General features: G+C 39.5%; 1 protein-coding gene across 1 annotated transcript; it reads left to right on the top strand.

Moving 5' to 3' along the window:
• Positions 1-1,067: 1,067 nt before the first annotated feature.
• LOC137101008 (uncharacterized) lies at positions 1,068-14,573 on the top strand. The gene is made up of 7 exons (XM_067478805.1): positions 1,068-1,606; positions 5,701-6,036; positions 6,629-6,829; positions 10,143-10,241; positions 10,889-10,923; positions 11,002-11,131; positions 13,257-14,573. The coding sequence occupies exons 1-7, from the start codon at positions 1,462-1,464 to the stop codon at positions 13,259-13,261; spliced, it is 951 nt and encodes a 316-aa protein (XP_067334906.1). The 5' UTR covers positions 1,068-1,461; the 3' UTR covers positions 13,262-14,573.
• Positions 14,574-14,598: the final 25 nt, after the last annotated feature.

The following is a 14,598-nucleotide window of genomic DNA, read 5'->3' as shown; positions in this document are numbered from 1 at the left end:
CATGCAACTGGCCAATGCTCACTGGGAGCAACGAAGTTGGGGTTCAGTGTCTTGCTCAAGGACACTTTAACATGTGAGCAGAAAAGCCAGGGATTGAACCAAGAACAGTGAGATTGGTGGACAACCACTCTACCTTCCTGCGCCACAGTCACCCATGAGCCTGATGATGAGCCTGAAGAAAAAAAACATTTGAATGTGGGTCATGTTTAAAGGAGGAACTCATTATTTAGAGAAGTTTATGGTTTAAAAACTAACAAATGATGCTCACTGATAAATCCATTGGTTAAATTGCTGCAAACTAATGTTTCAACATCACTGTGTCTTCACAGAGTAAAATCATTAAAACATTAAAACAATAAACATTAGTAAAACCCAACATCTACATTTGATGGACTGGATGACCAAAAAAAGTATTTTAATCTTTCAACCACTTTATAAATGATAATAAAAATATGTTCAAAATCTAAACCAAATTTAAAAAACAAACACAAAACTCAAACCTAAACTCATCACCTACAGGAAACATGACAAGTTAAGTTCTTCATTGTGGACTTTCTGGTTCGTCAGTAATGAAGGAAGAGACAGCAGAGCCTCAAACACAGATGATCATATCACTGCTTCTTCTTTCTGAGTATCTCACTCTTTATCTTACTCTGTCATTCTCTCCTTTCATCACATCATTTTTAGTCGTCTTTATTATGTTTTTACAGCTGCTCAGTTCCCCAAAAGTAGTTTGTAGTTAAACATGAAGATCACTTGAGTCTCTTTAAAATGTTGTCAATTAAAATAATTTACTTCCTCAAAATAAACTGAAAATTGATAAGGAATTTGGGGTTTTACACAATTGTACATATTCTCATTCAGTTCCAGTGAAGTCAAGTGGAACTTATGAAAAATCATTCTTGTATGTAAACAAGTTAAAAGGATGTAAATGAATGAGGAAGAAAAACAAGAACTGAATTGATTAAAGGCCATTTAAACTAACCAGCTTTTTTCTGACTAACATCTCTGAGCACAATTTTCTGCCCAAATGTGACCTGTTTATTTCATATCAAAGATGTTTTAGTATTTTTGTTGAGTTGATGGAAACTCAACGAGGAGCAAAAGCTCCTCTCACTGGTTCAAGTGGGAATTTACATCATCTGCAATGTTTGAATTAAAGAGGTTTACAGGGGAGAACAGGTGAAAACAATGAGGGTTAACAAGGAGAGAGGTAAAGACACTAACTAGGAAATGGTACTGAGGGACTTCAAAATAAAAGCCAGGGGCAGGAAGTGAAACTAAAGAAAGTCCAAGAACCAGGACCGTGACAGATATAGGTTTTGTTATCCAGTCAATTAATAAACTACATATATTTAGAACATATGTAATATGTTATGACTCTCCAGTGACAGAGAACCATCAGTTGGTGTTAATGTTGTGGTTGATTGATTTTGATAGAAAGAGTTGAGGAGAGTGGAGATGAGTGTGTTTGAAGGAGGGACTCTGTCTTCTAGAGAAGTGACAAGTTCCTGGTTTGACCGTGAAGAAGGAAGAGAGGCAGCATTAAGTCATCAGAGCCTCAACATGGACGTTCATCACATTTTAATCTGCTTCTTCTTCCTCTGTGAGTATTTTTATTTTCTAGACTTATTTGGATTTTCTGATGAGCTTTTTCTCTTAGTTTTAATGGAGGTTTAGTTTAGTCACACACACATCAGCATTGCTCTGTTTGTTCTGTCTCTTCCATGTCTCAATACTATGCAGCATTAGTGCAACTTTTCTCCACTTGCTCTTCATCATAACCTAAGACTGTCACTGGGCGTCTGTCTGGACATGACTCACTTCTTAGTGAGAAATGGTGATAAATTGTGCAGCACAAACACTGTTTCAGCAGAAGTTCCTCTTTAAATATGTCACATATTTAACTTTACTCTGTTGTAGAGTAGAAGAAGTTTGTCAATGTGAAAAACATCAAAAATATAAATTATTTTCAAATCTTTACTACGGAAAATGAAAAATGAGTCTGTGTTCATGTCTCAGTTTCACTTCTGCTCCTTCTATCTTTAGCATTTTCTTTAGGTGTTTTCTGTCTATTCAGTGCTGCTAACACACAAAGTAAGTTCCTGTTCATGCTGCACACAAAGTGGTACTTCTGACTTTTTCATGGTGGGTTCCTCCCATACACAGCACACCACTTGTGTCTCATTTAGGTTAGTCCAGCGTCTTCTTCATGCGTTGTTGCTCATCCAGCTGTTGTCCTCTGAGTTGCTCTAGTCACAGCTAAATAGCCCCTGCAGAACCCACATGGAAAAATAAAATTAATTTATTGAGTGTACAACTGGACGAATGAAGAAATACCTGCAGTCTGTAAAGTAAAAGTATAACTACTTTTGCTAACAAGTAAAAATGACTATAGTTGGTTGTCCAGGATGCTTCCTGAGCAGGTAAATAATAATTGTAGTCTGTGTGTTCACACATAACTTGTAACAGTAGTAGCTACAGGAAACCCACATTTTAACACTGCAACTCATTCTCCACCTCACCCACCCAGCCCCAGCACATAATGTGGAAATCCTCAGTGACAACACCACAGCAGATTGACCTAAGTTCCATTATAAAGTTACAGTTATAAAGTTAATTATTAAACATTCCTGGTGTGACTCTAAAGTTACTTTACAAAATAAGAAGTAGATACAGTATATTCTACTCACTGACTCCATATGTTGATCAAAGGAATTGGTGCATTCACCCTCATACCAGAACAAATCTGACTCCAGATCAAAGAAATCACCTTGATTATCCTGCTCACTATTCTCTTCTTTTTACTTTGACTTTTTATCTCTGTGTTTTCCTCTGTTCCCTTCTTGTAACTTACAAACTTGGAATCTCTGTTTTAGTCTGTAGTATGAACATCATTTGTCTACACACATCTCTTTCTCACCTGCTCACACCAACCGTGTCATCTGATTGGCTGTTCAAAACAACAAAAAATAAATGCCTCCTACAAATGTAACTAAACCCAAGGCCAAGGACCCAAAACCCAGATATTCCAGAGGAGTTTTACCACATAATGCTTAAAAATACACACATGCATTTGACTGGGAATGTGTTGTATTTGTGCAAAGTTCAGATTGTTTAACACTTTGTCTGCATGAAGGATTTCATGTTGTGGTTGATTGATTTTGATAGGGACCCACCCCCCAATGCACTGAGCTCCTTTCCTCCTCTTGACCCTCTCTCCTCTCCTCTCACCCCACAATTGTCACCACTGTATGTCATTAACTCTGTGTGTTTTCTCCCATAGTTGTCTTTGTCCTCCTCTGTCCCCCTCTCTCTGTCCCTTTCTGCAGGTGTCCCCGGCTTTGAAGCTGTGTGTTTTCCAGTGTGCAGCTACTGGTCCTAACAACCTGCCCAATGTTTTGTTGTTGCATTTGCTGCTCTTTTTCTTTTCTCCCTTCTCTTTCCACTCACCCCAACCGGTCAAGGCAGATGGCCGAACACCCTGAGCCTGGTTCTGCTGGAGGTTTCTTCCGTTAAAGGGAGTTTTTCCTCTCCACTGTTGCCCAGAGCTTGATCAAGGGGAAATTGTTGGGTTCTCTCTATACATCTTTATAGTCTTGACTTTATTCTGTAAAGTGCCTTGAGATGACTTTGTTGTGAATTGGCGCTATATAAATAAAGTCGAATAGAATTGGGGGAAAAAAAGGCATTAAAATGTTTTTGATCACAGATGGACCAATATCTACGACATTTTAAAGATGGTTTAGTGAATTTCATAATTAATGACTCACCTGATCTCAGAGATTCAACCAGGCACTTAGTTTACCTCCTTAGAGCTACAGAGGAAACTGTTCCAGCTTAATTTCACGTAACCTGAAATGAACAAACTGTACAGTCAAATACAGACTAACAGAAAACTATGGTTGTGACATGCAACACATCTACAAAATTGCAAAATTGCATTCTCATGCAAAGAGAAAACACTCAGGGCAAAATATGTGCAGGAACAGATATCAAACAAAAGTTTGGGTCACTGCCCACATCTCCAGTTTGTCTAAAAGTTCAGCAGGTCTGGTCTTGTGATTGACAGCTATTTTTCCCTAAAGAAAAAGAAAACAGTTTGGACACATTCTCATTCAGTGTTTATGCTATTTTTCTACAATGTAGAATAAATTTCAAGGACACATCTTAACATCAGCTTTTCCGAGAGGACACTTTATAAACCAGGCCTTAATGGTTTAATTGCTGCAAAGAAGCTGAGAGGGACCAGAAAGAAGATGAGAATTGCTTTAGACCAAGAGATACAAAAAAGAAATAGGTGTTAGACCAGTAGAACATTACGGTTTAGTCTGACGAGTCTGAACTTGGGGTTTGGTTTGGCTGCATAGTTGGTTCAAACTGCTGGGACTTTGTGACTCTGTGGTGTAATATCTGCATGTCTGGTTCCCACTGTGAAGCATGGATGAGGTGATGGTGTGGGGTGTTAGTCAGTGATTTCTTCAAGGAGTTCAGGACACCTTCAGCCAGCATGTCTACTACAACATACTGTAGGATTTGCATTTAGTGAGACCAAGATTATTTTTTCAACAGGACAATGAGCGAGCATCAGGTGACCTGGCCTCCACAACCACCTGACTTGAACCCAAATGAGATGGTTTGAGAGTAGTTGCCAACAGAGTGATGGGAACTCAACCTTTCCAGGTCCCTGTCTCTCAAAGCTGGCTGAGACACAAAGTGGCAACTTTGAAGAATCTAACATTTAAAGTCATTTGCTTCGTGTTTGATGTTTCTTAATTGTTTGATGTCAACAAAATAAACCCAAAAATTATAAAATGAGAACAGAGACTGACTCCCAACAAAAAAGCAGTGTGGAAAATCACCCCAATCAGACAAGTGAAATTTAAACTGTCAAGTTTAACAATTTGTTTAACAGTTTGTGTTCAGCTAATATGTAAAATGATGGACCTGCTTAAAGGGAAATTTAAAGAAGAATCTTTAGCTACGTACATTGTTTTTACTCCAGTCTGAGATTTGGATCAGTTTCTTCTGACACGAGGCTGTTGAGCAACAATCTTCCTCTACACTCTTAAAATGTTTCAGAGTTGATGCACATCTTACTCTCCTTGTTTCATTTCATAGCACATGCAGTGAGCTGCCTGTCAATGTTATTACAGGTTGCACCAGCCTATTGAATATCTGTGTGGGATATATGTAATGTGTACAGGACACAATTTATTGAAAGAAGAACAAACAGACCAGCCCTCTCACACTGAGACAGACTGACCCACTAGGAGAATTCATGAGCTTCCTAGGTTGTAATTCACAAGCTACTACACTAAACCAATTAATAACTGTGATAGATAAAAATGGTCACTGTAATGTTGAAAAGCTTGAATGAGATCAACACATCTGTTGAGGCACATGTGATAATACACATGTGATCAAACCACAAATAGTGATCACATGAACACAATGACAGACTGAATGACTGAAGGGAAACAAAATGATCAACATCACTCAGTTAAAACAGACTCAAACAGGTGGATGAGAGAATTTTACATTTTCTAAATCTTTGACAGAATCAAAAAGTGTGACTGTAGTAGAAGTGATGAGCTCTGTGCTCAGTGTGACTGTGTGGAAATGTAAAACAGGAATCATCATCAGACTGTAGCATCTTACAGGAAGATAGTAACTATTGATTGTTCATCTTTTCAACAGCTCTGCAGGATGGAAACACTGGTCTCACCAATGCACAAATCACCACTCGTACAGAAACTGAAGGAGGAAACATCACAGTTGGATGCTCATTTTCTTTCTCTGGAAGCAGGAAGTTGTTCTGTAAAGGAGACTGTACAACAGGAAACATTCTCATTGAAACAACCAGTAACAGAGCTCAGAGCGGCAGATACAGTATTGAATATGAAGGAGGATTTTTACCATCACTCATGTATGTGAGCATCACACAGCTGAACAAGTCTGACTCAGGATTGTACAGGTGTAATTTGGACAGAATTTGGTTCAGAAATCATGAGTTTGAGATCATTGTCACAGAAGGTGAGTTTCAACTGAACGTTCTGAAAATGTTCCTTCATGTCTGTGAAGCTGTGAGAAAACAACTAACAGCTAATGTTCTACATGAATCAGCACAAGAGCAGGTGTTACCACTTCCAATCTCCTGTTAGTGGCTTATTCAGAAACATTGGTACATTTGCTGAACCTCTGTCAACATGTGTGGACGATCAAAAACTAGAACTTCACCAACACAACCACACACCAAGCAAACACAACACAAAATGTAACAAGCAGCTAAAAAGAATGATTTACTCATCTACCAGCAAGAACTAGTCAGCTCCACATCCATCTTGTTTCCTTTTCTCTCTTTTAGCTCTCACTAACCAGTAACAGCCAGTCTGATGTTCTTCTCTGCACAGTCTCCTCAAACGTTGTTTTCTTGCTGCATCTGTGATGTTTAGTGAACACCTATGGATGAACTCCATGAATGGATGTATTACAAGAATACTGAGCTACAGTAATCTCACAATTGAGGCCTGTTGTCAGGACGACAGAAAAGCAGTTCATCTTATTAACATCATGAGGAAAACAGCATCTCCTCTGGATCATTATCTGATTGTTTCATTGTTCACAGCTTCAACCTCTTCACCACCAAGCACAGCTCTCCAACCTTCTACAACATCACGTACATTCTCTTCATTATCATCATCATCTTCACCATCATCATCTTCACCATTGTCATCAACAGAGAGTTTAAGCTCCAGTTCAGGAAGATTCACAACTTCATCCTCATCCTCCACTGACACCCACAAACAGCCTGAAACAGGATCATCAGGTACATTTAAAGGTCTTCTTCTTCTTTTCCTTTGGGCTGTTCCCTTTCAGGAGTCACCACAGAGAATCATGTGTCTCCATCTAACTCTGTCCTCTGCATCCTCTTCACTCACACCAACTAACTTCATGTCCTCTCCCACTACATCCATAAATCTCCTCTTTGTTCTTCCTCTAGACCTCCTGCCTGGCAGCTCCAACCTCAGCATCCTTCTACCGATATAGTCACAGTTTCTCCTCTGAACATGTCCAAACCACCTCAATCTGTCCTCTCTGACTTTATCTCCAACACATCTAACATGAGCTGTCCCTCTGATGTCCTCATTCCTGATCCTGTCCATCCTCGTCACTCCCAAAAAGAACCTCAACATCTTAAGCTCTGCTACCTCCAGCTCTGCCTCCTGTCTTGTCTTCAGTGCCACTGTCTCTAAGCCGAACAACATCTCTGGTCTCACCACCATCTTGAACATCTTTCCTTTCATTCTCGCTGATGCTCTTTTATCACACAACACACCTGACACTTTTCTCCACCCGTTCCAACCTGCCTGCACTCGCCTCTTCACCTCTTTTCCACACTCTCCGTTGCTCTGAACCGTTGACCCTAAGTACTTAAAGTCCTGCACTTTCTTCACCTCTGCTCCCTGTAACCTCACCGTTCCACCTGGGTCCCTCTCATTGACACACATGTATTCTGTCTTGCTGCGGCTAAGCTTCATTCCTCTGTTTTCCAGAGCAGACCTCCACCTCTCTAGATTTTCCTCCACCTGCTCTCTGCTCTCACTACAAATCACAATGTCATCTGCAAACACCATAGTCCATGGAGATTCCTAGTCATTTTACACACCACCAACCTGTGTTGTCTGGCTACACTCTCCCCTACCAATGCTTTACAGTCACTGATCTCTTTCAGATTACAGCGTCTACACAAGATGTCGTCCACCTGAGAGCTTCTACCTCCACTCTTATATGTCACTCTCTGTTTCTGCCTCTTCTGGAAAAAAATGTTCACTACAGCCATTTCCATTCTCTTTGCAAAGTCAACCACCATCTGTCCTTCTGTGTTCCTGTCCTGAAGACCAAACCTGTCCATCACATTGTCATCACCTCTGTTCCCTTCACCTACATGTCCATTGAAATCTGCACCAATCACCACTCTCTCACCTCTGGAGATGCTCTGCATCACTTAATCTAACTCACTCCAGAATTTCTCCTTCTCTTCTAACTCACATCCTACCTGTGGGGCAGAAACACTCACAACACTGAACATCACGCCTTCAATTTCCAGCTTCAGACTCATCAACCTGTCTGATACTCTAATCACCTCTAGAACATTCCTCACAAACTCCTCTTTCAGGATAACTCCTACTCCATTTCTCCTCCTATCTGACCCATGGTAGAACAACTTGAACCCTGCTCCTAAGCTTCTAGCCTTGCTACCTTTCCACCTGGTCTCCTGGACACACAGTATGTCCACCTCCCTTCTCTGCATCATGTCAATCAACTCTCTATCCTTCCCTGTCATAGTCCCAACATTCAAAGTCCCTACTGTCAGTCCTACATTCTTAGCTTTCCTCTTCTCTCTCTGTGTACGAACACACCTTCCTGCTCTCCTTCTTTGACTTCGACCAACAGTAGTCCAATTTCAACCCGTACCCTGTAGGTCAACAGGGTAACCCGGGCCCCAACTGATCTGGTATGGAAGTTGCATTTTTAATTTGGCAAGTGTTTTACGTCGGATGCCCTTCCTGACACAACCCTCTGCATTTATCCAGACTTGGGACTGGCACAAGAAGACACTGGCTTGTGCCCCTTTGCGGTAGCATCAGGTACATTTAAAGTTCCCTCTATAATAAACAAATAATATAATAAAATAATATAATAAAATAAAATCAGCACAGAAACATGAACATGACCCTCAGTGACAGTTGCTGTAGACCTGATACAATGATGCACTAAAGAAAGTTAAAAGTAAAAATGCTACACTACAATATCAGTGCATTATGATTTAAAATTCATAAGCTCACTCTAAAACACACTGTGATTTGTTGGCTGTTTCTCTTTTTATTAAGAATCTGGATCTGCAGAGTAACTCAAGGAATCAAATGTAGTGGAGTAAAAAGTTGAACAGTTCCTTCTGAAGTGTAAAGGACTAGAAGTACAATATAACAGGAGGCAGAGAGTTTACCAGCAAGTACAGAAGCAGACGTCTTTAACAAAACAAAGACTAAGGAAAGACGTCTTTAAGATCAGGATGTGAAGCCTGTTTCACACTAGTTAGACTTTTCCTAACTAGAAAAACCTGTTTTAAATGTTCCCGTGTTCACATACAAGTTAGCAGGATATTGTAATGGGAAAGGATGTAGGAGTGGAATATAATAAAGTGTTAAACATACAGTATCATCTCAGGCCTGTAGCAGAGCTGAAATGATGTGGCTCATCAGTCTGGTTCAGGATGTCTCCTTAGGTGAAGAAGAACCAACTACGATGTCCTCACTGCTGTGTATTTCCATCAAGCTACTGCAGTTTTCACAACCTCCCCCTCTGCTTTTTACTTGATCCACAACATTGTTACAAAATCCCAAATGTTAATGTTTGTTACTTTGTGCAGCTGCTAAGTAGTTGTGTTTAAGCTGTGTGTGAAAGTATGTTGTCTTCTAGTGAGTAACATGAATGCAGTATTTGTACTTTTACTCTGTGATCACTGCAGCAAAACATCGTTGCTGTTGTACATTTGCAGAGCTGTATAATGACTATGATAAATCACTGTGCAGCATTTTGGCATCTGACAAGTCTTTAAACTTCCACATGGGTCTCACTGCTAACACGACTCCTTGTACTGTGTTAAGGCAGAGCTGTTTTTGATCTGTATGTCTGAGGCAGAGAGGGGCTTTAAATGATGTCTTAGATGTGTTAGATAAGCTTAGTGCAGGTTACACAGTTTGACAAAACTAACAAACGTAGATAGAATGTGACACTGACATCATGCAGACGACATTGTGATCTGTGCTTTCTGTTTACTGTGTCTAATACAGTTGTTTGAATGAGTTACCAGCATATCATCTAAAAAAACAACTATCAATTATTTACATTTTATGGAGATGGGAAGAGACAAGTGGAAGAAAATGGATCCTACCTAGAGACATTAAATCTCACAAGATGGTGCCTCTGTCCCCTAACAGTTACCAAGTTCATATTGTCATTAACTTGACAGTGCTGCTTCAAACAGTCCTGTAGAAATTCAATCCAGACAATATGTTACAATGAGCCATGAAGTTTCAGAGTAAAACAAACTGGTTTTACTGTTAATTCTGCCACAGGTGCAGCGCTGGTTATCAGTCTGATTCTGGTCTTCATGATCATCATATTATCAGTGGCTGTGCTGATATTCTGCAGGAAGAGGAGCAGTAAATTCAAAGGTACACACACACACACACACACACACACACACACACACACACACACACACACACACACACACACACACACACACAGAAAAGAGCTGGAATCTGGAATCTAAGGCATGAAGACTTTCAGAGTTGGGGCCTCTGAGCAACTATCATAAGAAGGAATCAGGTACCAACTTGTAATCTGTTACCCAGTTCTACTAAATACATCCATGATGTGCACAGGATGGTCTGGGTAGATGAACGGGTTAATAAATGCAAAACGTACAGATATGGAAAACAACTTTAGATTGTGTTTCTAACTAGAGGATTTAATTTCTTTTAACCTGTTTCACAGTTGTGTGTTGATAATCAGAACCATGATGTCAATGGTCCAGTGATCTATTTCAATTCAAATCATTGTAACCATGGTGATGAAGTTGTAGTACAGCTGCTGTGGCTCATATCAGAGGGTTGGGACTAACTATCTACATTATGACTGTTTAGGTTGAATGGAAAATGTCATAATGCAACATGTACAGAGCTGTTCCACTTTTGATGTAGTGCTTAAAAAAGTACAGTGTTTTTTCTTTCTTCAACCAGCACAAAATTGAAATAAGAATTTCTGAAGGTTTAGTCTGAGCTGATGTGTTTTTAAGTCTCTGAACCATGTTTTTCAGGTCCTGTGGAAACAGTGTATGATAATGTTAGAGAGGTGAGTCTGAATAAATCCTATCATCAGTAATATTTGTTAAAACCAGCTGATACATATCAAACCTTTCTCCTCCTACAGTCCAGCAGAGTGTATGAAGAGGTCAGAGATCCTGTGGAAGCGTCTACAGTTTACACTTTGATCCATCAAGATGAGGTCAGGACCACAGATATATACAGCTTGGCCACTGACACCTGTGCTCAGGATGCAAGTATGTAAAAAAAAAAGCTTTTAGACCAGAACATTGTTTAAGCCCAGACCCAAAGATTGTAGTTAGAAATAAGCTAATTGTCTTCTCTTTTGCCTTAATAACACTTAGCAGCACTTCTCAAAGTCACAAAAACCTTAAAAGTGAAAAGAATTAAAATAATATTATTAGCAGATGTAAAACTAAAACTTATATTAAACAAATTACAACAACATCACAGATTAAGAAAAAGTCAAAATAAGTGAGTTTGAGGAAGAGATTTAAGAAGACTGAGTTCACCTGTGACAGATACAAGCAGATACAGTCTGATCATTCAAAGCTCCTGTATGTCTCACTGGGGGCCTCAGTTAAAGCCCTCTGGGATGTTCCTCCTCTAACAGGCTGTTTATGCTGATGGCTTATACAACAGAATATTCCTTTATTCATTTACAAGGGCACATGTCATAATGAATGAATACAATTTGAAATACACATTACCAACAATAAGTTAAACTAAACAATAGTTTAGGTTTTGGATACAGCTTAACATTACAAAGTGCAGTAGTTGAGGTCAAGGTAACAGTTTAAAAACACAAGCACTGTCCAAAGGACTCTCGTTGTTTGGTGATTAGGAAAGAACAGAAGGCTTCAAGTGAAATGACTTCTGTTTGGAGATTATTCCAATCAGAGGGGGCAGCAAAACTGAATGCTCCCCAATGCTTCCCCAGTTCAGTCCAAAGATTTAGATTTAGTCAGATTTATCAGTGAATCTCTGACTGAAAGGTTCCACTGTTTTGAACAGACAGAGCGAGGAGGAAAGAAAGTGTTGCAATTAAGTCCATGTAATCATCTAAACATTAAGCAACAGCTTAAGCAAAACACAAGAAAAACAACATAGTGTGTCCAGTCCAGTGCAGTGAAGAGTCTTCAGAGCTCTACATTGGAGAAACCAACAATATCACTATCAGAAGAAGACTTCAGAACCAGAATCAGCAGTGTATCTACACCTAAAGGACACTTGTTTGAGGTCAACAATGTAACCACTTAGGACCCAAACACAATTTGTCTCCCATTTATCATGCACACATCCATCTGGGGATTCCACACCTAACAATCCCTCCTAGAAGGATGATGGATGGTGATCATTACAATCCCATGACTCTGTCCTACTCTCACCTTCTCTATTATTCAGCTAACAAGCCTATTTAGGCAACCTGGAGGATAGAACTGGGTGCCCTAGCCCACTTTCCGTCGGGGTGAAAAGGTGGTTGGACAAGGAGGAAAATGTTTTAAAAAGCACATGACTTAACCTCCTGATAACTAGACCTGGATGACTTAACACCTTCACTAACATCTGATAAGAAATGCTGTTGTTACGCATTGTATGACCCAATAGTAGCATGTATGGAATAAAAAGAAGAGGTTCTAGGACTGACCCTTACAGTATTTTACAGGTCTGTACCAGATCTTTATCAACCCATTGAGAGCAGCTACACACCCAGTTTTGTAGCCTTTGAAGCAACATGGTCCCAGTAGACAATGCAGCAGTAACATCAAGTAGGACTAAGACTGAAATAAACTTTTTTTTTACTTCTCATAATATCTGGAGATTCAGGTCAGGATATTCTCTGCAGTGGGTCTACACAAAGTATGCTGTAGATATTGCAGCATTTTATTTACAGCACAACAAACAGCCTATGCAAAAAAGAAGAAGTGAAAGAAGTCAGTGGCTAATTGTGAGGGTTGATTCATTTATCCTTTAATAACAGCATTAAGATAAATTATATGTGATGATGCTCATCTAACAAAACAGAGAAAAACTAAAACTATCAGACTGCTGCAGTGCAGCTTCCTGTTCTGGTGGTTGTGGCTCAGCTGGTGTCCTTCACAAACCACAGGGTCAGTGTTTGACTTCCGGTTCCTCTTGGCTACATGTCAAAGTGTCCCTGGACAAGACACTGAACACACAGTTGCCTCTAGTGTCTGCTCATTACTTGTAAGCTGCTTTGGATAAAAGCATCTGCTAAATGGCTAATGTGGCTTCCTGACTCTTAAGTATAAGTCAAGACAAGATGAACTTAAATAAAGTTTTAAACACATGTGACAGTGATTAAGAGCTAATTTCTGACCTGTGATTTTTACATTTCAGACTGAAGACAATTCTGGTAACTTAGTCTACTCCAAGGTGGACGTTCCTAAAAGAGAAGCCAGCTCCCCCTGTGCTGACACAGACAAAGTTGTCTACTCTGAACCTCGGGTAGAAGCGAGTTCTCGCAGCCTCCCTGAAGATGCTTCACCTCCTCTCTACTCTGTTGCTTTACCTCAGGAGAAACTTCTTTGCTAATGTAGCTACATTCACTCTCTCACAGACTGAGCGTTGTACTAGATGTAGTCTTCATTCTTTTTCATATATTTTTTTATATTGTATAATATTGTATAATGTAGCACACTTGACAAAACACGCAGACAGGGTCTTGTGGTTTTCCTCTCTTTACTGCAAAATTACAGACAAAGCAGTAAACTGTTGTTAACATAGTTCTGTCTCGTGTCTCATCTCAGCGCTATATGACAGTGTGTCTGCGCTGTCTGTCTCCCTCTTGTGGCGAATATCGGTAACAACACTTATAAAAGCTCACTGTATTGTCTGTGTGCAGAAAACTGAAGTGCAGATGTCTCAAAATAAGGTAAACTAGCAAATCAAATGTGCCAAAAGAACAGTGTAGAATATGAACTAAGATACAATGGGGTTAAATAACAATATGTGTTGGGGCTCTGACCTGTTTTAATTCACTGCCCTCACAATAAGTTATAACTCTCTCATGTGTACGATACAGTGTGTTGTCATGTGCCATTTAAAGTTTAAATATCAAGACTAAATTGTATCATAACATACAGCACTTTTAGGAGTAAAGTTAGCTATTGCTGTTTGTTAGCTGTTAGCTACACTAGCTGTAGCTGTTGAGCTGCCTGCATCTGCTAACGTTAGCTGCTGTAGCTAACAGTACAGAAACACTAGAAACACTGTTTGGCTGAGCAGGACAAAGTCAAGGACAAATCTCTGTACACACAGACAAATGTCCCAGATGACAGGACAGAAGCAATAATCCACGTGTAAAAAAACAGCCAGTTGTGAGTCTTTTCACCTCTTTTAGTTAAAAACTGTGTTTTCTCTGATAACTAGATATTTACATTTAGTTTTTGGAGTGAATACATTTGCACATTATTTTACATACACAATTACAGATTTGTGTACAGACACACAAGTCTGATTTAAAGTCTGATTTCTAATTTTTTTTTGATGCATATTTCGCATTTTCTGTTAATCCAATAAACCTCATTTCACTACTGAAATATTACTGTGTCCTTCAGTTATTTGATAGATAAAAATGAAATTGATGATGCAAACACCCAAATATTTATAAATGAAACTTCCTAAACTTTTGCATACAACTGTATTTACCAGCAGTCCAAGCAGGCTCATATCACGGGAT

This window comes from Channa argus, chromosome 1 (genome assembly GCF_033026475.1).
Source record: "Channa argus isolate prfri chromosome 1, Channa argus male v1.0, whole genome shotgun sequence".
Lineage (NCBI taxonomy): Eukaryota > Metazoa > Chordata > Actinopteri > Anabantiformes > Channidae > Channa > Channa argus.
This window is presented reverse-complemented; position numbering and strand designations above follow the sequence as displayed.

What these genes read in the sequence shown, in the direction of transcription:
- LOC137101008 (XM_067478805.1), top strand. Translation starts at nt 1,462, where the DNA reads ATGAGTGTGTTTGAAGGAGGGACTCTGTCTTCTAGAGAAGTGACAAGT. An exon ending in GAGGAGCAGTAAATTCAAAG is followed by an intron (nt 10,242 to 10,888) that starts GTACACACACAC and finishes CATGTTTTTCAG; the next exon opens with GTCCTGTGGAAACAGTGTAT. An exon ending in TGTATGATAATGTTAGAGAG is followed by an intron (nt 10,924 to 11,001) that starts GTGAGTCTGAAT and finishes CTCCTCCTACAG; the next exon opens with TCCAGCAGAGTGTATGAAGA.